This window comes from Leiobunum rupestre, chromosome 8, assembly GCF_980474605.1.
Source record: "Leiobunum rupestre chromosome 8, qqLeiRupe1.1.hap1, whole genome shotgun sequence".
Classification (NCBI taxonomy): Eukaryota; Metazoa; Arthropoda; class Arachnida; order Opiliones; family Sclerosomatidae; genus Leiobunum; species Leiobunum rupestre.
The window spans coordinates 49,550,676-49,571,400 of record NC_143391.1 but is presented as its reverse complement, the minus strand read 5'-3'; the positions used below and the strand labels follow the sequence as shown (position 1 = coordinate 49,571,400).

Genomic DNA, 20,725 nt, shown 5'->3' with positions numbered 1-20,725 from the left:
CTTTTATCTAATCAAGGAAGTATTCATTTATACTGATGGAGAATGGATACCCCGAGGGATCCATGGTCCAGTTTTATTTTAAATAAAATTTCAATAAGTAAGTTGTAGAGCATACTCGAAAACCGTTAATAGAGTTGGCGTGGTCAAAATCGTACATTTTGACACTGAAATAATAGGTCATGAAAAATAACAAGTAGGTACTACCCAAATGTTTTTACGGCTTATGTTATTGTAATGATTGTCTGTGAAAAATGAACATGTTTTGAGCCAAATCATTGTTTTACCTTTACAAATTAAGTGTTAGAACAAGTGCAATTTTATAAGGAATTACACATATGGTTATTCTGGCGGTTAAATGGGCCGTCCCTTCCAAAGGAACACTCGTCGGACGCCATGATCCAACGGAGGAAATCTTCGTTAGCATCCGCCATGGTACTGAACCACCCAGCGTTCAAAAACTACAAATTCTAAAGCCGTGAAAAATTTCACGATTTTTCTGCAATTCAAAATTACAACGATCTCCCCCGAGAGAGTACATACTGAAAATTTCACATTTCTAGAAGGTATAGTTTTTAGAAAAATGCTTGGGCCGATCAAATGAAAACACCATGTATACCTTTCGTGAAAAGCGTATTCTTCAAAATATAGCTATATTACCCAATTACAAATCGAATATTAAAGCGTAATTGTCATATTGTTATTTCATTGTTCATAAAAGTTTTTTTATAAGTGCTTTTGAAAAACACATTTTAAACGTTTTTCTTCCATCAACTAGTTGGCTAATAAGCTAAATATGTTTCGAAGGGTCTTAAACCAATGGCTGATACGCGAAATCACGGTCACTTGAGACCACTAGCAAATGCGGAGGTTTTTGCGCGTCCGCCGCAAACACGATCGTTATCAAATTGAAGCAATACGATATTATAATGAGGTTAAATACAATGTCTGACAATTATATGGAGTAAATAAATAAAAATCTGGTAAAAAATTAATTTAAATTGTTGTTTTTAAATAATTTGTAAAAATAATGTACAGTACCTTAGGAAAGTTACTCATTTGGCTACGTATATAATTCAACGGTCAATTTTTCTTAGTGAGCTTGGGTGCAAAGTCCATAAACTGAGATTGTGGTAGATGCGTGGTTTCTTTTTTATGATTTATGAATTTAGTCCTTATTTATCACCAGAATTATAAAATATATCTCTTACGCAGAAGTATGTATCTAAGCAATTACAATTGAAACACGTTACTTCACAGGATCGAGGCACTTATCTAAGAAAGCTAATTTACACGTGCGCAACGCATTTCAAAGGAATATTTACCTTTTAATAAGGTAAAAAGGGAAAAATTGCACTACGTAGGGGTATACTCACATAAATTGCATATGTTTCAGATGTAAAATGTTTAGAAAGAATATGATGACTTTAGGGTTGCACCTTTTTTCTTCCCAAAATGGTTTTTAAAACATTGTGAAAATACCCGAAAATAACATAAGCAGGAGATAGAGAGCTGGACACTTCCACCATGAAGTGTATACAATATACTTCTGATATAACTTAGCAAATTATCTTAAAGGGGCACGATCTGAGGACGTATTTTACGGCGTATCTTATGTTCTCAAGTATTAATTTTCCCTGAACAGCTTTTCGTCGTTTTTTACTATTGATATCTTATCAGCTAGGCACCTGAACTAGCCCAGGTTAACATCCCACTAAGACTTAGAATAGAGATAAAAGATATATTTCACAATTTGTAATATTAATTGTCGTATGTTATTTCGTAAAAATATTTTGAGCATGAATAAGCTCTATAAAGAGGGATTTGTTAACTAACACTTTGTTTTCTTTCAATACATGTGCGTTGCCCAATTTCTAGTGCCACTCATCGCCAGTGGCGTAGCTAGCATGGGTGACACCCGTGGCGGATACCATGGTGTGCTACTTACTAGTCTCTAGTTTGTGTAAGTTTTTATTTTTTTCACGGTCGGGTGTCACCCCCAAATCACGGCCAAACGGGTGGAACTGCTCATCGCATTTTAAATCATATCCAATATGGCGTAGAATGAGTTAGCTTTAGGCATATTTAAAGCATAGCCGTGCAGAGGGTGAGTGCAATGAGGGAAAAGGGCCAAGAAGCATGCTTTGCAGGGGCCCTGTGCAATAGGGGTTCATCGCTTGGTCCTAAACTAGTTACAAAGTCCCGCGAATTGACTTAACTTAAGTACAATCACCCCCCGGGTTTAATGTAGAAGTGAAGAAATATGCTATATGATTTGCTAAGGTAACAAGTTCCTCTTGTGTTAATTTATCCATGCTTTAAGGCCGGTTACAAGGGTTGAAAAATTGTGGTTCAGTTTTGGCACGTGTTTTCTCGTTTGTCTTCGAAATGCGTAGAACCTTTCGGGTCAGAGAGTAGGCCGCATGCGCAGTAACCATCTATAGCTCAGTTGCTGTGAAAGATTAAAATTAAACCATTATTTAATAACTTTAGCAACATAGCCTCGTAAACAGGTTTGTCTAAAAAGGCGATTTTTCAAAAATGTCGATTTAGACCTTCAAAAGGTTTATCCAGTAGCGGCGCTAAGGGTGGGCTGAAGTGGGCTAGCCCTCCCTGCATTTCTGAGAGGGGCCACAAAGTTATATTAAAAGGACCACATATTTATAATTAAGAGGCCACATATTTGAATTTATGAATTTTCTTTATCTCTAGAAATTTGTTTTATTGCCAAGAAACGGTTTTCTGCGAAAATAATCTTTCAAAAACAATTCGTTTACTCAAGAAGATAGTAGACCATAAACAGAGGAAGGGAGCAGTAATTGAGAGTAAGTTGAATGGACAATAGAAAGAAAAGAACGGGGCTTAAGGGAATTAAGGGAAATACCCCGGGCATGCACGTGTCCCCTCCAGGTTGGATACAAGGTCAGTAGGGGGTCCAGTAAACGCGACGATAGCCGTAACAATAAAACGACCTTGCTCTTCTCGCTTCCTGGAAAAATTTGGGTTTTTTAGATTTCACCACTTCTGAAAGCCACAAAATTATAAGGGGTCACTGAAGTTGTAAGGACCACAAAATAATTAGCCCACATGTGAAAAAACAGTAGCGCCGCTACTGGGTTTATCTCTTAAATATATTAAAATATTCTCATAAAAATAACTAATATATACAGAGAGATCACGACCTTCAAAATGGCGATTTTTTTCATAGAAATTTTGAATAGCCCTTCTATAAACGATACATAAACTATTTCTACAAAGTAAATATAAGATGGAGCAGATAAAGAAATTTTCCTGGAATCCTTTCAATGAACGTGAATAATATTAGTGAAAAGTATTTTTGCAAAATTATTAATTCGTCAGCGAGATATGACAGCTGAGAAATCACTGGCCAAAACATTTAAGGCTCTGGTCTCTTTGTCGATTATCTATGGTTGCAGGATATTATCCTATTTGGAAATGGAAATCCCTCCTCAATAGACGCTTAAATAAAGCCAGAACATACTTGTAAAAGTGTGATTTTTTTAATGCCCGCGCGGCTTAATATTTCAATATAGAAAGGCTCGTTCAACTTCGCACGCGCCTCCTGAAATAAGTAAATGCGCGTGCGCTGTCAACCTTAGCCTTAAATATAAAAATAACATAAACATGTGACTATTTTATTCAGTGACTCGCGCGCATGCGCGTAGGGGGAATTAAAAGAGATTTGCATTTATTGAAACGCCTATTTTAATTTTCTGGGCACTGACAAGAAACCGAACCGAGCTGATTCTTACCGATTTTGTTCAAACTTCGGGACCTAGTAGACCTTCATCTAGCTTGAAAATACCCTTGAGGAAAAACTTGAATGGGCTTCCGTTTTGCCATGGCACCCGAAATTTATTTAGACAACTCAGTTTGAAATTTTCTTTACTTTATTCAACATGGGAAAATCACTGATTTTAAAGGTAATCTAAATAGTTTTCAAAACGTTAAAATTTGTTTTATAACAATAAATAACTCAAATTATTGGTCAAATTTGGGTCATTTTGTGTAAATTAGAGCAATTTTGGGTAAATGCGACTAACATTGAGTTAAAACGAATATAGTAAGGACAATTTTGATAAATGTGATACACGCTAATTAACTACGGTAAATATGCCAGGGAAATATTATTTGTAAATTTTGGAATTATTTACTTTTGAGTAACTCCGGACCGCAGCGGTTCCACCTTCTGACCCCACTAACTCCCCCTAACTCTTTACGCCCATAACTGGAGATAATCATTTTACCCCAGAGCTGTCAAGCCCCACTGACCATTGTTGTAACCCCATAGCCGGGGAAAAACACTCCTCTGTGTACCAGCTATTTTTGGAAATATTTAGAATGTTTACCCCGGCCTTTACTTGTGGAATATGTGGTCGGGTTCCTCGGCCATGAATCCGGACGCCCTCTTTCGATTTGACGCCCTCCGTCGCACTCGTGGTCATAGTGCTTAGATCGTTAAGCCACGCGTCCGGACCACCGTACGGCAATGGCACTTTGCATACCGCACCGTCGACAACTGGAACTCTCTACCTGAAAAAGTACTCATCTGTACGTCACGCCGATCCGCCCGTCACCTCATCCGAGAACATCTCCGCCCGATACTCCGCAAGTCCTCTGATTGGTTCCTCTTCTCCTTAATGGCTGTACACCCATCATCTTCATATTTGAGTCACTTTTTTGTTTCTCTTAGCTCCTTAGAAATGAAAATTTGTTTTGGGATTTTACGACGATTTCGTCGTATATTCCGTATCGTTTGAGGATCATTTGATTCACATTCGAAGAGTCCTAGAGCGTATAGCCGAAGCGGGATTAACAGTTAACCCGGACAAGGTGCAAATCGGTGATGACGAGGTGTCGCTTTTGGGCTATAAGGTCGGACCGGGGTACTGCAATCCAAATTCGGATACATTAAGGGCTATAGAGGAATTCCCTCAACCCAAGAATGTAACGTAGTTGCAGCAATTCCTCAAAATGATCGGGTATTATCGGCAGTTCATCCCGAATATGGCTTGAGCTGCCAGGCCGTTGTATGACTTAGTGAAAAACGATGCAAAATGGCATTGGAAGGATACCCATACCAATGCTATGCGGGAACTAAGTTAAAGACACGGCGGAGTTGGCGCTCCCGGATTTCAATGGGAGTTTTCTCATTAAATGCGATGCAAGTTTAAAGGGCTTCGGCGCTGTGTTAGAGCAGAAAGGCGGGAAAGGGATGACCCCTATAGCCTTTGTAAGCCGGGGACTCGCACCGGCAGAGCGCAACTACTCGACGACGGAATTTAAATGTCTTGCTGTGATATACGCCCTCAAGAAATTCCAAATGTATGTCAAGGGTACTGATTTTGTGATCGAAACCGATCACCAAGCGTTGAAGTGATTACGACACCTTAAGGAGCCAGTGGGCAGACTGGCCCACTGTGCCTTGGAGCTGCAGCCGTATAATTTCGAGGTGAGATACCACCCAGGGAAATTGAACGTTGTAGCGGAGGCTTTATCTAGGGCCCTCTCGATTCCGAGAATGGTCAGGGTGAAGCGGTGGTGACGTTGGCGGTTTCAGAGAAAAACTCTTCGGACTCCGCGGAAGGAGAAGACTCTTCCAAGGAGTGGGGGTGGCCTTTCGACAGGAAAGCCATCGTTAGTTCGCAAGTTAGTGATCTATGGTTAGCGAGGATTATCGCTGAGTTAGAGCGGGTTAGAAGCTCGGGAAGTCCGAATACGGCATTGGAACCCGGGACAGTAGTAGATCATTATATAATGGACAAAGATGGTCTACTGTTAAGGTACTTCGCCATAATCCAGATCTTTCGGGGACTTCTCAAAATATTCACATCTAATACATTAATTGCATTGAAAGTTGTAGATGGCTTGAACTAAACCTAACAATTCCCGAACTGGCAATATGTTGAAGCAACAGTCAACCAAAACTAAATTTAAACGATGAGCGTAGCAGTGCACGTACTGACAATCACCGCCCACCGCCGCTTCAATTTTCACCCCGACTCCATTTGCATGTCCACTCATTACGCTAGCCCCATCATACGTCCGCGCGACACAATTTTCAATTGGAAAACCTTAGAAGACTAATTATGGCCAAACTAAAGGTTTCAGAATCCAACTTGTGCAAATCTGTATATCCTAAAAATCTTTCTACGATGCCTTTTTCTTATCTAGTATACAAACACTTCATTGTTCCACCCCTGAATTGTCTCTAATTTCCTCTGCAATGACTGAATAAAACCCACCAGATTTCATTGTACTCTTGTACAATCATCATCCTCACTAAATTTCCACTTACATTGATCAGTTCATTTTGCATTTTGCCATGAGTATATTTGGCATTGTTGGGCATGCTATTGAACTTGACTTTCCCCCTATTTCCATTTTCTTCATTAGATCTATGACCCCGAAAGCGCTAGGTCTTGTTGAGCGCCGAGTGTTATGATTTCCACGTGTGCAGATAAACACATCTCTATATCTAATTACGTCAAGCGGCTCAAGCCTGTGGTGGTCATTGACCTGAGACGCAATTGAACCACGTTATTTAGGAGATTCTAAATAATCTAAGTATTTCTAATAGGATTGTTGGTGAAAAGATTTACGTGAACTAAAATGCTTTTAAAATTTTTTCGCTATATTTTTCCAATTCGAAAACCCATTAATAAACTGACAAAACCCGTGTTCCTACTACTCAAAAAAAATGGCGACAACAAAAACAATAATTTGTATCCTTTACTGCATTTAATATTTATCATACCAAGGAGAATTGAAACCTCGGTTTTTACCACCAATTAAAGTTTTAGGAAAAGAAGTAATTTTAGGCTGAACGGGTAAACAATCCTTACTCAAGATGATATCAATCATTAAGATATCTGAGTTCTCGCAAGCTTGAACGATTTCCTTAGCAGGACTAAAGTTTCCCTTAGGACTAAAGTTTTCCACTTTTTCAACTTAACTCACAAGGAGACATCCCGAAGTGTAACCCACCGATTTTGTTCAAACTCGGGGGATTGGTAGACCTTCATGTAACTTGAAAAATCCTAAAGGGAATTTATTCAAAGGGCAACGGTTTTGCCATGGCAACGGAAAATGTTTTTGACAACATAACATGGAAATTGATCACATTTTGATCAATTTGAACTAAATGGGCGAAAATGAACCTATATGGCTTAAATTGGAAAAAATTGTGAAAAAAAATAAAAACATTGAAAAAAATATTTCAAAATTGTTGCTACCAGATATAGCGTGTAAGCCAGGCAAAGCGGATCCTTCAGCGGTCCGAGAGCGTCAAAAATGGTTTTAATGTCTATGAGTAAAGTTTTCGATCCAGTTCTTACGAATGTAGAGTGCGCCGGTATTTGAGGGTATCTTCGGATTGCCAAAATGAGGACATCCGTATCCGGTGAAAATATTGATAATTTAATTGCTCCTCTTTGGGTAGCGTGCGTAGCGCGGAGAATAATTGTGGTGTCCGCCTCATCGTGAGAACTCGCTAATTCGGAGCAATCAAAATGGGTTGCCAAAGCTTCTTTTCTGAATGACACCACGATATTTTTTTTCTTCGATTAGCTTCCTCAATAAGAAAATGACTCAAGAAGACGGTTAGCTCATCTTTTGTTTTAATGTGTGAGAGTAACTTTTTTAAGGGTACCGAACGAATCTTGGTATTTCCTTCGATCTTGTATCTTATTGACGAATTTCCTTTCTGTCTTCTAAGGCGCGTAGCGTTTTTTAGGGAGTTTTCGATATAAGTATCGAATACTACGTGAACTTCTGAGAACCGACCATATTTGGAAAATACCCTATCACAGAAGTATTTCGCTAGTTCCGAGCAAGTATTCAGGTTACTTATACTCATAGACTGCACCTCAGCCATCCCACCAATTATAGCTACATCAAAAATACGTCTCGCTTCTGGTTGGATAGAATCTTCTCTATTTTCGGAAGGCTTCGGTAGTGCAACAAGTAGATGAAGAAGCTTCGCTTTGTCGTCACTGTGATTCAGTGATCCATCAGCGCTGAATAAAGCTCTTGGTACGACAGTTAGTTCGTACTTCCTTATTACGTCTTGTAAATTCATGTCTGGCCGTGATCGACATAAAAGAATTAGACACGCGAAAAGATTCCGATCTTCTTTCAACTCTAAAATTCCAACTTTGGTTTTAACTTGACCTTTTTGGCAGTTGAGCTAAATATTTTAAGATTAACATTGCGAAGAGGGTCCCAAAAGTGTACTTTACCTTCAACTATTCGTTTTTCGACAAATTTTTCGTACTCCTTCTTACCGATCGCGCTCATTTCGCAGATATCTTTTTCTACTTGCGTTGGCGCTACTGATTTCGACACTAAATTAATTAGGTCTGGTCCTTCGTATTTAAACGGATTTGTAAAAGTGTTTATCGTAGAAATGAGTTACGAAACATTATGTAATTTGCGGGACGAAACGGATGTTTTATTTTCGTGATGTTTCGAATAGTTTTGACTAGTGATTACACTTGTTCCCGACATTAATTTTTTTCTGCTAATTTCGCCAATTGAGGAGAAATGAAATGTTCCGAAAATCAGACCCTAACCATGATTACAATTTTGTATTGTGGAAGCTGTGGAGGGGTAAAGGATTTCGAATGGATTTTGTTTGTCTGCAGAGTTCGTCGTAAGTGTCGTCTGCTATTTTATTTTAAAGCGGCCTACGACGTTTTCTTAGCATTGTAGGATTTTATAACCTATTTTCAAGCGTAATATTTAATCTAATTAATCTTAGAAAGGGAATGTTATTATAAATCATGTATTTTAATAATAATTGACCATATTTAAGTGATAAATTCGTTTAATTTTGGTAATATTTCGTCGCTTAAGTCAGCGCCATGTGTAAAAGGCCAAGGCCCAAAATAATATTTGCCTACTGTTATCTTGGATAAATTATTTGAGCGTTTTATTTAAATATTAGTTTGAATTAACAAATTTAGATTGTATAATTTCTTACTAAAAAGGTAACATGGCTCACCTGAATATTTTAAGAACACTTCCAGAAAATACCGACCCAACCCTTCTTTCAGTGGCTATAGACCCATTTTGGTGTTTTTGCAAACACTGTTCATATTTTAAATTAATCATGATTTTCTGTTTGCGTAAACATAAAACAAGGGAAATGCCTGTAGGTTAAATATTAGGTTACACCTATTATCCACGTATGTGTATTTTTTGGGGTTATCATTTTTGACTGCGTGTACCTCCTAAGCTCAGATTTGTATTGTATTCCTTTCTCAGGAGAGTTCTAAAGGTAAATTTTGTTTACTAGCCCGATGTTAACACCAAACCCTTCATTTTCATGGAAGCAGCCTTAGTGAGCAGTTTTAAAGAGGGTCTTTTTAAATAATTTTTCATTGACATTTCTGTCAAATATATGTAAATGCATTTATAGGTACTTGGCAGCAGGACATCATGCAACGTCACCTATGCTTTTTGCTATAGATATAAATTTTCACTCAAAATGATGGCCATCGCCAAACTTACTTAGTTAAATAACTAAATTCATATTAACACGTTAATAGGAATTTGATTCTTAATATACGTAATATTGGTTTCAAATTTTGCAAATGTGATAGAGACCGCTATTATTTGTTGAACTCTACCTGACAAGGTTTATGATTGAAAATCGTTAATAGATTTTCAATCCTATTTATACACACATAAACATATAGTAGGAATATCCAATAAAGCTTATTTTATTATTATTACTATTATTACTAATATTATTATTATTACTATACAAACATACACGCATCTATGCGGCTTAAAGGTTTGAGCATGTTGGTATGCATCGGCTGGAGACGCATGACTTCTTCAAACAGATTCTTACCTTTGTGTCGAAAATAGGAAAAGCCGCATTCACATGCACCTACCCTCTGAAAAGATGCGAGCGCTCCCGCAATGTTTGGATGCTGTTGCGCGTCCCAATGTTTCAGATCGCTTCGGCTGAACCACTTCTTCAACCAGTTTGGCAGCGATTCATGACATCATGTTTTTTAATCTTTAAGAAAATCAACAATCGTGGATTTTTTGCGCCTAATAAAATATTAATATTTTACAAGAAAATAATCTTCCAGCTTTTGGCATAATTAAATTAAAAAAAATTTTCTTTGTGCATTCGTCTTTAATTAGATGGTTTTAAAACGTGACAGAACTGCATGAGCATACGTACTCCTAATTACATGGCTATACTACACATGCCCAATTTTCTTCAAAACTCACTGGAAATTAACGTGTGAACAAACAGATTTCCAAACTCTATTAACCGCAGATAAATCAAAACGAGGGTATGTGTGAACGTGGCTAATGTGAATATATGTTCATACGTATATACACTTATTCATGTAAACATACACATTTATACATACACGTGTGTGTATGTTTGTATGTATATACATAAATATATACATGTGTAATAAACTCCTTTCAAATACTGAAACTACAGAGAGATTACACGTCTTATATTTATTTTTGAGGGAAGACGCCAATATAATGATTTAATAATACTTTTATTTGTTCATACCTCCACCTTAGCTCACTGTTCTTCGGTTCCGGCAACGGGCACGTCTAGCTACACTTACAAGGAGACATCCCGAAGTGTAACCCACCGATTTTGTTCAAACTCGGGGGATTGGTAGACCTTCATGTAACTTGAAAAATCCTAAAGGGAATATATTCAATGGGCAACCGTTTTGCCATGGCAACGAAAAATGTTTTTGACAACAACAAATTTAAATTTTCCCATTGAAAATAACATGGGATTTTGACCTCAAATTGATCAAAAGTTGATCAGTTTTGATGTTTTTTTTATCAATTTATATCTATTTTTTCTATTTTAAACAATTTCAAAATTTCGAAAATACTGGGGAGTATGGGAAAATTGGTGGACGGTTTGGACGCACAGCTTTCCCCCCCAAAAGGGGGAAAATTCAAATTTCACAAACCTTTGAAAGCTTATAGCTCTGCTACCGCTCATCCTAGTTACTTGTGTAATAGTGCATTCGAAAGCGTGACTCAAGCCCAATAACTAATGTCTAGTACAGGTATAGGCTATCTCGCTTAGTTCCGAAGATATAGCTCAGCGACTATTGGAAAAACCTCAATATGTTCAATGAGAAAAATATGCTTTGAAAATCAATTTTATTTTATTATACAACATTTACACATTACGCTTATTTTTAAGCGTTATTCTTCGTCATCAGAGTCGATAATCACCATGTGCTCTATCATATTGGCACAATCTTCAAGAATACATGCTGAAGAATAGCGAATGTTATTTACCATACACTTGCATGTAGGCAACTTGCATTCTTTCTTACATTTACAAGCCATTAGTTCCAAAACTGAATTAGGCGCAGACTGTGCTTTCATCCAATTTACTTTTATTTCGTTGTCATCAATTATCTGGCCATCTGGACTAGGTATAGCTGGTTGTTTTTCCAAACTTCTTCGCCAAATAGCCGCTTGATAGTTTGCGCGCCTCGAATGTCGGTAAAGTGCATCCTTGCTCGGAGGTAGCTGACTAGAATCTACTTGACCTCTCTTCAGCCTAAAAAGGTCATAGTGAAGATTGTTTACTGAACTTGATTTTGAGGTGGTTAATTGCGTACATTTTGCAAGTAAACTCTAAGTTTATCGAAAAGATCGTCTTCTATAGTCCAAGATTTCCCTAATTCTGACATCGCTTTCTGCACGGCGCCATCTATCACTTTAAACTAGACATTTTCCAAAGGCCACTGAAAGCGCTGGTCGTATCACAAACGGTGAAAGCATGCATTCCTAGTAAAGCCTCACACGCTTCTTTCCAAGGGATTCTGCGACACGTTTAACTGGTAAATCGGCTTTGTCATGGCATATCATACACACAATTGGAAGAAATCAATACGGCTCTTTGTCTTGAAAAAATTGAGGCCTGTGACGAATCGGATCTACTATTACTTAAGACGTTTTACCCAAATGTTCCGACAACTTTAGCCTACGACATAGATGAAACTCTTAGCGGCTTGGGCACGTCTCACCGAGATAATGGAATAATTGTTCAGCATAAAGTTTATATCGTTGAACTACCTGATCAACGCTTGATGAGGTCTCGAGATAACCGAAGAAGCAATGGTTGTGATACGACCAGCGCTTTCAGTGGCCTTTGGAAAATGTCTAGTTAAAAGTGATAGATGGCGCCATGAAACCAACCACTCGCTTGGCTCACGGACTAGTGACCTAGCCCTTACCAAAAAATAAGTGGTCTTGTAACTTTTTAAGTTGGTTTTAAGTTCGTATTTGGAACAAATGCCAACTAAATACCAACTAAAAACCTACTTAAAAACCACTTTACACCAACTTAAAACCAACTAAAAGCTTTCTTAATAAAGACCACTTAAAACCAACTTAAAACTTACTTAAAAAGACCTCTTAATAAAGACCACTTAAAGCCAACTTATAACCTACTTAAAAATTATAAGTAATTATCTGACCACTAAAAACCAACTTCAAAAAATGAGTATTTTCCAGCCAACTTAAAAACAACTTAAAAACAACTTATTACCTCTTTAAATAGTTTATTAAAATATGCTGGCAACTTGAACCTACTTAAAACCAACTTAAATGTGAAAACCTACTAAATACCAACTAAAAACCAACTTAAATGTGAAAACCAACTAAATACCAACTAAAAACCAACTTATTTTTTGGTAAGGGAGGTCCTGGTGTTGATAACATAAAAAAATTGAATGTATTACTTTTTAAGAAACTACTAGGTTATAGATATGGACCAGTGTGTGTAAACTGATTAGACCCCTGATGACAGATCAATCGTGTATCTGAAACTAGTCGGGTTCATTTTAATTAATTAATTTATCTTGTGCACTTTTAAATATATAATTGTTGGCCTTTTTTATCTCGTATTATTTGCACTAGTCGCTACTTTTAATTTATGCTATAGAATATTTCAATTTTGAAATGCAAAAGTAATTAATAATCTCGTTACCTTTGTTTTTATCAGAAACAAAGTTTTTAAAGAACTGTGCAAAACTGAGTAAAATTTGTCACGCCAGAGCCAACATTTAAGCCCGGGTCCTCCAACTGATAAACCCATACATTACCAATAGAAAAAACCGGGCAACATTACTGTATGAGAACTAGACTGTACTCATCCAACACGGCTATATAGTTTCATGGTGAATATTCTAAGCTTTTTCCACTCCCCCCCAGGTGGTTAATTATAGATTTGTTCTAATTCATTTGTGAGAAAATGGCACTGCAATGGATTTTCCCGTCATTTAACATTGGCTTAAGAAGCTTGTCTACATGTACATCTAGATAGCTGTAAAAAGTGGTTTAAGTTATATTTCATTGTCTAAGCTAACCAGTAAGAAGATTCAAATACTTTGCACTTATATCGTTATTATGAATGAGGTCGTTGAAGGTTCCATACGAATCTCTTTCTTTTTTCATAACTGAAAATGTATATTGTCATAAAATTACTCTAAATATTTATAATACTCTTATGTAAAGTTTATTATTATTTTCATAGTTCATTTTACATTTTGTTTTTTCTTTGTTAACCACATATATAACTTTGCATGTGAAATAAAATTTGTCTCAGTCATGTAGGAAATTGAGTTTTAAATTTTTTTGTGAACTTGAATTCATTTGCTTATATTGTGGATATTTTTCCAAGAAATATCTAGTGGGACAACCTGTGATAAAAAAATTGAGTTAACAATATTAGTTTAAAGTAATTAATTAGATTTGTTTTACTTTCTGTAAATGGAAAGAGCAAAATATCAGTTTATAGGTAGGGTGGCAGAGTGGTTAGGAGCTGGGTTTGATCCCAACTTATGGCACTGGGTGAAAACTGGGAACTACTCCTGCGTTGAGTTCGCAAGTTCTCTCCCCACTGGTTAAAGAGGTTTTCCCCCGAGTTCTTCGTTTTGCCTTCCCATACACACTTGTCAAGGTTAACGGTAATAGTTAGTGTAGGGAGCTGTTGGCTCGCGTGGCATGAAGGGCTTGCCACCACCCTCCTACGCGTCGTAACCCGGCCACCTGTTTAAAGGCATTATAAGTCGCTAGATGACTTGGGCCTAAGTTGGTGCCTTGGGTATTAGACTGAGTATTATTCTTAAGAGGATCAAGCCGGGTTTTTTCTCAGCTTGTGGCACTGCTTTAAAAATTCAAGATCACTCTTGTGTTGATTTTGCAAGTTCTCATGTGGCATAAAGGGCTTGCCACTACCCTTATAAACAATTTAAACCAGCCCACTGAAATAATGGCAACACTATTGTCGATGACTTAGCTGAGCTAATAATTATTATTACTTTTGATTGAATTGAACATGAAAAAAGCTTGCAGAATAGAAGCATTGAAATAACTTCGAAGTGTATTATTTTCATTCTTTCATTATTATGACAAATGTTTTGGTTTTTTCTAACAACTAGGTCCCACTGTCAGTAAAGTTCACTTTATCACTTTGGTGAAGAATACACTGAATTATTAGTGCAAAAGCCACCGAGAGCACTCCCGGGCCCCAATAAAGCTATTGCTATTAAAGATAGTGTTCGTACAGGGTTGGGCTATCCACGGAAAAACAAAATTGGGGTTGTTGATGGGAAACTATTTGTATGTATTAGTGACCCAGTTTTAGATACCTGTGAAAGTTAGGTTTTTCTTCAATATTCCAAGTTAGTAAAGGATTTTTCTTGTAAAGGCTGCTCAAAATGTTCCCATTGTTTTTCACCTTACAAGTTACAAAAAAAAATACCACTGCACTAGCTCTGCAGCCGAGACCACAATTCTAAAACAAACTAAAAAAAACCAAACCCCTTGAGTGATGCATTTCGAAGGTCACAAGCGTCATTCCATTATCACCCACGAAAAAAGGGAGGGAAGGATCTTTTATTTTTAGTAGGGTGCAACTGTCCTTAACCAAAAACCTTAACGCCGACTTAATTTTTGATCATCAGGATTGGAGTTGGGGTCGAGGACAAAAGTTGGGGATTCCAGACTTTCGGGGGAAGGGGTCCCCGTACAAACACTAATTGAAGATAACAATACATTTTATTGGAGGAACTTTTTAGAAGGGTTTAAACCTAGTCACCTGGTAAGTGCTTTGTGAAGCCTAACCTAAAGCAAGTATAAATTTTTCTTAACAAATGCACCACACGCGAGGGGAGACTAATCATATATAACTCTGAAGAATTCTAAGTTTTTTTTGCCTAGAGCCTATTTGAAGCCAGCTTATTTTTAAAATAAGCCGGCACTTTCCCCAAGTAAAAAATATGCATGAACAGCCAATGAAAATTTTTCTCTCCTCATGTTTGTTGATTCTACATGTAGCTTCGACTAACAAATAAGAATTAAAGATTGACCTAGGCTTTACAGGTCTAAAATTTCAAGGTAACTCAGACACTTTACACCAAGGCTTTTGATTTAAGTATTTATTTTTATAAACTTCCAATAAAACTAAATTCCATGTTCTCTCTCGTTTTCATTATCGTAAAAGAGTCAAGTAAAATAATGGTTTTTTGGAAATCCAACAATGGCAATCTAGTGAACACTATTTGCTAGTCAGTGTGAAGAGGACATTTTTAATGTAGTACACTCCATTACCTAATTTTTTCTAAATGCCATTATAATAGGCGTTTAGTTTTAAAATAAATCTGCTATCAAACTGAAATTATGAAATTAGAAGTATTGCAGATCCTGCTAACAATTGTGTAGTCGTAAAAGTTTAGCATGAGTTTTGCACTTTTAAAAGCCCCAATTATTTTTACAAATAATTGATTACATGTACTACTTTGTAGCCAGATATTTTTCTAAGTAACAATGAACTTTAATCATTATGCGAATTAATTTATGATCCAGGTTGTGACCCTTTTCATTGCAATGTAACATTTCCAGAATAAGCCTATAGCTATTTTCTTGGAAATTGTACATAGTCAATAACATATTATAAAAATTTACCAGTATGATTTTTCCAGTGAAGTCTGTCAACAAGGAACCTTGTGTTGTTAAAAAGTTGTGGCTCTGTTCAGGCAATGTTTGAAGAGCACAAGCATTATTATACATAAACAATGCAGTTTGGAAATATATAAAATCTATTTAGTACAGATAGCCAACCATGCAACATGGCTGTATGCATACAATTATAATATAAAACTATAATAGCTATATAAAGTCACAAAATGATTTCAAGCCAAAACTATTTTTCTTCTAATTTTTTATTGGAAAAATGCAGTGGTAGCCTGTGCAGGTACATATTTGAAGCTTATAACATTTGTAGTAAATAAAGGGTTACCACAAAATTTTCAGATTCAATTTACGCAAGTAAATTCAAAGTACCAGCCTTTTTTAAATCGTGTTGTCAAAATTGATTAATGAAATTAAAAACGACTTCGTTATATTTGCATATTTAATAAAATATTTATGATATTTACAATGAAAGTCCGACTAGTTTCGTCGTGCCTAGCATGACATCTTCCCTGAAGATGTCATGCTAGGCACGACGGACTTTCATTGTAAATATCATAAATATTTTATTAAATATGCAAATATAACGAAGTCGTTTTTAATTTCATTAATCATCAACTACGCATATTGAACTTGCAAACCTCCTAAGCCTGTTGTCAAAATTGTAAAGGTTATATTTAGATTCACAACATAACATATATCTTAAGTAAATAGAACTTTACATCGTATGTTTTGTTGTATAACATAGTTGCTTCCATACTATTAAATAACATTGCAAAAGAAACCCATAAAAACCCCTTTCCCTGATCTAACCTTAATGATTAGTGGTAAATTTTTTACACTCATATCAATTCTATGTAGCTAATAAGACTTAAAACCAGAAATATATAATATACCTCTTAGAGAGAAGTATTAATCTCCTTATACTGCTAATGTTATTCTTTTTAAACATGTATCTTCGCAGAGGCTTACTGATTTTATTAAAAATATGGCTTATAAATAAATATTCCTAATTAAGAGTAAATTTTTGCGTTTTAAATCATTAGCCAGCAAAGGTACATGTTTCATTTATACTTCAGATGGATACTTCCCTTGTAAGACATACTAATTTTTATCTTGGTAAATATTTTGAGAAGATAATTGTAACTGAGGTTTTAATGTAGCTAGTAATTGATGCACATGTTGAAAGACGCTGAATCAGATAAAAGGGTCCACCAGCCCCATATTAGGATGAACAAGTGGCCCCTCAAAAATATTTGTTGCTTTTAATTTTGATAACTCCCAACTTATGGAAAATTGCTACTAACAAATGATTCTATAATCCTTTACCATGTTCACAATAGAGAGTAAACACTCCTGGTAGTAGAACTGGGTGGCTGTTGAAAGATTTCCTACAAGCCGAACTTGCTCGTTTTTTAGTCAGATTTATTTTTGCCAGATAATTTCATCCCCCTGTGTCGAAAAAGGGTTCAAACATCTTTTTGCTTTTCCCTTCGCTGTCGCTCTATTGATAGCGACGGTCCCCTCGTAATTCGGACTTCGCGGTTCTCAAGGGCATTGTAACTGCTGACAATTTTGACAGCGCTAACAATGCCGGACTTAATCCTTCCACATGGAGAGGTCGGGAGAGCGAGCTGACCCGTCGCTATCAATGGTAGGGTTTCAAACCCTAAATTTCGAAATGACGGGGAGTCGAACAACAAAAAACGGGAGGTTGCGCGGCGTAAAAACTCCTAAAGAGGGGAGACACGTGCGAGGGGGCGATTTTTTTTCTCATTCACGTCACTGAAAACGGTCCCCGAGATCTTACCATAGGGAATACGGCCGGATAACCATTCCAAGTTCGAGGTATGAATTCCTGGTGAAACCTGTAGTGTACCCTACATACAATAAAGATAAAAAATGTATTATCTTTGGTAAGATAACAAAGGGCCCACTTTGGCAAAACCAAATTTTACTTTATGAAAGAAACAAAACAATTAAATTATCTTATGAAGAACTGGTAATACCTTAGATGAAAACAAATAAGCACTCTTTCCATTACAAAAGTAGACCGATAAATTTGGTTTCAAACAATTAAAATTTTTGATCATTTTTGAATTTTCAAGCGAAGGTGTCAAGAATATTTTTCTCAGGCATACAGTTCAGGTAATTATTGTACACCTAATTCAAAAAAAGGTTTAATTTACGTACTAGCAGAAGTATATAATATATTTCTTACGAGAGAAGTACCTATATACCTAAGCAGTTATTCATTGGAAACATTAATAATGTGTGATGTTTTATGTATCAAAAAAGGGTCTCTTTTACTAAATATTAGAATATAAGCAAAGACCTAAGACTTACTAAGTTAAAAAAAAGTAAATATTGGGTAAATTTTTAATAAAAAAGGTTCTGTCATCCCAATTAAATACTATATGTTTCATAAAAAAAATTAATAGCACTCTGATAAAACTGACGTAATAAGTTTTTAGTAATTGTGTTAAGGTTGCTCCTGGTATAAAGGGTGTCATATTTCTAGAGTTTAATGCTGAATATTGCCACAACAGTATTCCTATTTTCATTTCTTTGTCTATATATTTGGGTAGAGAGAGTGTAACCTAAACTTTCAGAAATTAAAAACAATTTTAGAGTTACGTTAGAAACCAGTAATGTTTCTATGGCAGTATAGTGTTAAACATTTCGTCAATTTTCAAACGTTGCGCCCATTGGAAGAGAGACTTGAAGCAAAAAATTGCCTCGCCGACAATGTTGAAAATCCTTAGTATATTTTCCGTGTACAAAATGGCTTAATATATTTTCTGTGTACAAAATGGCTTATGCAGAATGGTCCCATATTCAAAATGGCTAGTCCTCCATCATCAAACTTATTTGAATATCCACATTCACAAGTCAATACAAGTACTTCTTGAGGAAAAAAGTTAATATTAGAATAAATCAATATGTATATAGTAAGGTATGAGGAAGCTATGAAACAGTATAATTCAGATTAAAATGTAAACATAATAAAGAGTTTAAACCAGCATCGAGTGATTTTCATTAATTTTTGGCACAGTATTTTTAAATACTTTAAATGGTAGAAATATGTACTGTTATTTCATCCCCTTTCATCAAGGTGTCTGAAGATGGGTCTGGATCGAACTATGAGGAGTCAAATGAAGGGTGAAAATGTCCAAAAATAAGAGATACCTTCCAATTGACCCGAAACCAGGCCCTATGAACTACTCTCAAGCTTTCACATCTGTTATTTTGTAATTAAGTACAAATGTTTCAAAAAAATTTAATAAAAATATTTTCCAAATTAGTAAGGTTATTCCTATAGACAGAATGGGAGGTTTACAAGATAGTCTTGCTCTAGTTTGCACATTGGGAAAGTGTTATTACAACCACTCCCAAAAGTAGTGGTTTCCTGTCCAAAATAAATACTTTCCCTACACAAAAACTTCACTAAATCATTAATTGTTTTCCAAATTAATCAGTTTAATTTCCAAATGATTATAACTCGAGGACAGTTCAGCATTTTTATTTGCTAGAAATTTCTGTGTCCTAGTTCTGATCAAATTTGTGCTTAGTTATGCAACTTTAGATCGTCCATAAGTATGTATATATATACAGTAAGTTTCAATATATTTATTATTTTTAAAGCTCCACAAAACGAGAAAGCAGGGTCTGCGCATGGGCAAAAGCATGGTTGGTTTTCAAAAGAGGTACAATTACGCAAAAGAAATAAGAAGTTCACAACGATTAAATATAAATAAATTATGCAATCTCATTGTATTAAAAGAAGACTTTCACAAAAACATTTTCATGCGTTTTACACAATTGTTTCTTACTTTATGCTACTTACTCGAACTTTGGGTGAGGTCCAAACCACAATCAAAAATTGCGGACGGTTTGGGGACGGAAATACCAATACTCCATCTTTTGAAGTTAAATCTTTACAGTAAAAGTTTTTCCCTTCCATGTATATTTGCTTATGATTATGACTATGGAATTCTTTTCACAAATATAGGTTTATGTGTGTATTTTATAGGTTATTGAATAGCTAACTCTACGACTTCAGCAAGATTCACACATATATCATTGTCAAACTGCATTTGATTTTACAGAAGAAACATGAATGTTTGCCATGATGACAAACTAAACATGTTAATCTATTGTTTTTTAGAATTACTACTGAATACTTCTTATTTGGTGCTGTAATGCATACACCAAATGTTGCAAAACTACTGAGACAATAAATGGTTCAACTGTTTCTTCATAAATATCTAGTCATGCAAAATAAATAAGAAAGAACTATGAACATAAAAAACCATAGCCAATGAACTAAAGGGTTCCAACATCTCAATAATTTGGTATTAAATATTGCACAAAAATACATAATTACACAGGGCAAAGCAAAATGTTAAAACTTGTCTGGTTGAGGTGATATTTTGTCTCTCATATAGGATGATGGACAATACATATAATAATATAAATAGGAGTGAGGTCATGTATCAGCTTAATTTACTGTTAAGCTGCAAAAATTTTTAATCCCACTTTACGCATCTATTTTGTTTAAGATATACCAGAATGCTAGGTTACTCTAAAATTGACATTTTTAAGAGCTTGGATTTATCAAAAACAAAGTTGTTTTGTTTCTTTCATTGGATTAATTTATTTAGATAGAAACTGAATTCAGACTATAGTAATTAGTACTTCATTCTTTGGC

The 20,725-nt window shown here is 35.8% G+C and overlaps 1 protein-coding gene across 3 annotated transcripts; it reads right to left on the bottom strand.

Annotated features, from left to right (window-relative positions):
- Nucleotides 1-11,177: 11,177 nt before the first annotated feature.
- LOC149933615 (uncharacterized) lies at nt 11,178-20,071 on the bottom strand. 3 transcript variants are annotated; one of them, XM_090157070.1, is made up of 3 exons: nt 17,825-20,067; nt 11,367-11,596; nt 11,181-11,303 (listed from the first exon to the last, which is right to left on the bottom strand). In XM_090157070.1, the coding sequence occupies exons 1-3, from the start codon at nt 17,848-17,850 to the stop codon at nt 11,233-11,235; spliced, it is 327 nt and encodes a 108-aa protein (XP_090013196.1). In that variant the 5' UTR covers nt 17,851-20,067; the 3' UTR covers nt 11,181-11,232. The 3 variants fall into 3 exon arrangements, 2 of the variants coding, with proteins under 2 accessions (XP_090013195.1, XP_090013196.1); XR_016473144.1 differs by lacking the exon at nt 17,825-20,067 and adding an exon at nt 12,783-15,997 and having other exon boundaries at nt 11,178-11,596; XM_090157069.1 differs by having other exon boundaries at nt 11,179-11,596; nt 17,825-20,071.
- Nucleotides 20,072-20,725: the final 654 nt, after the last annotated feature.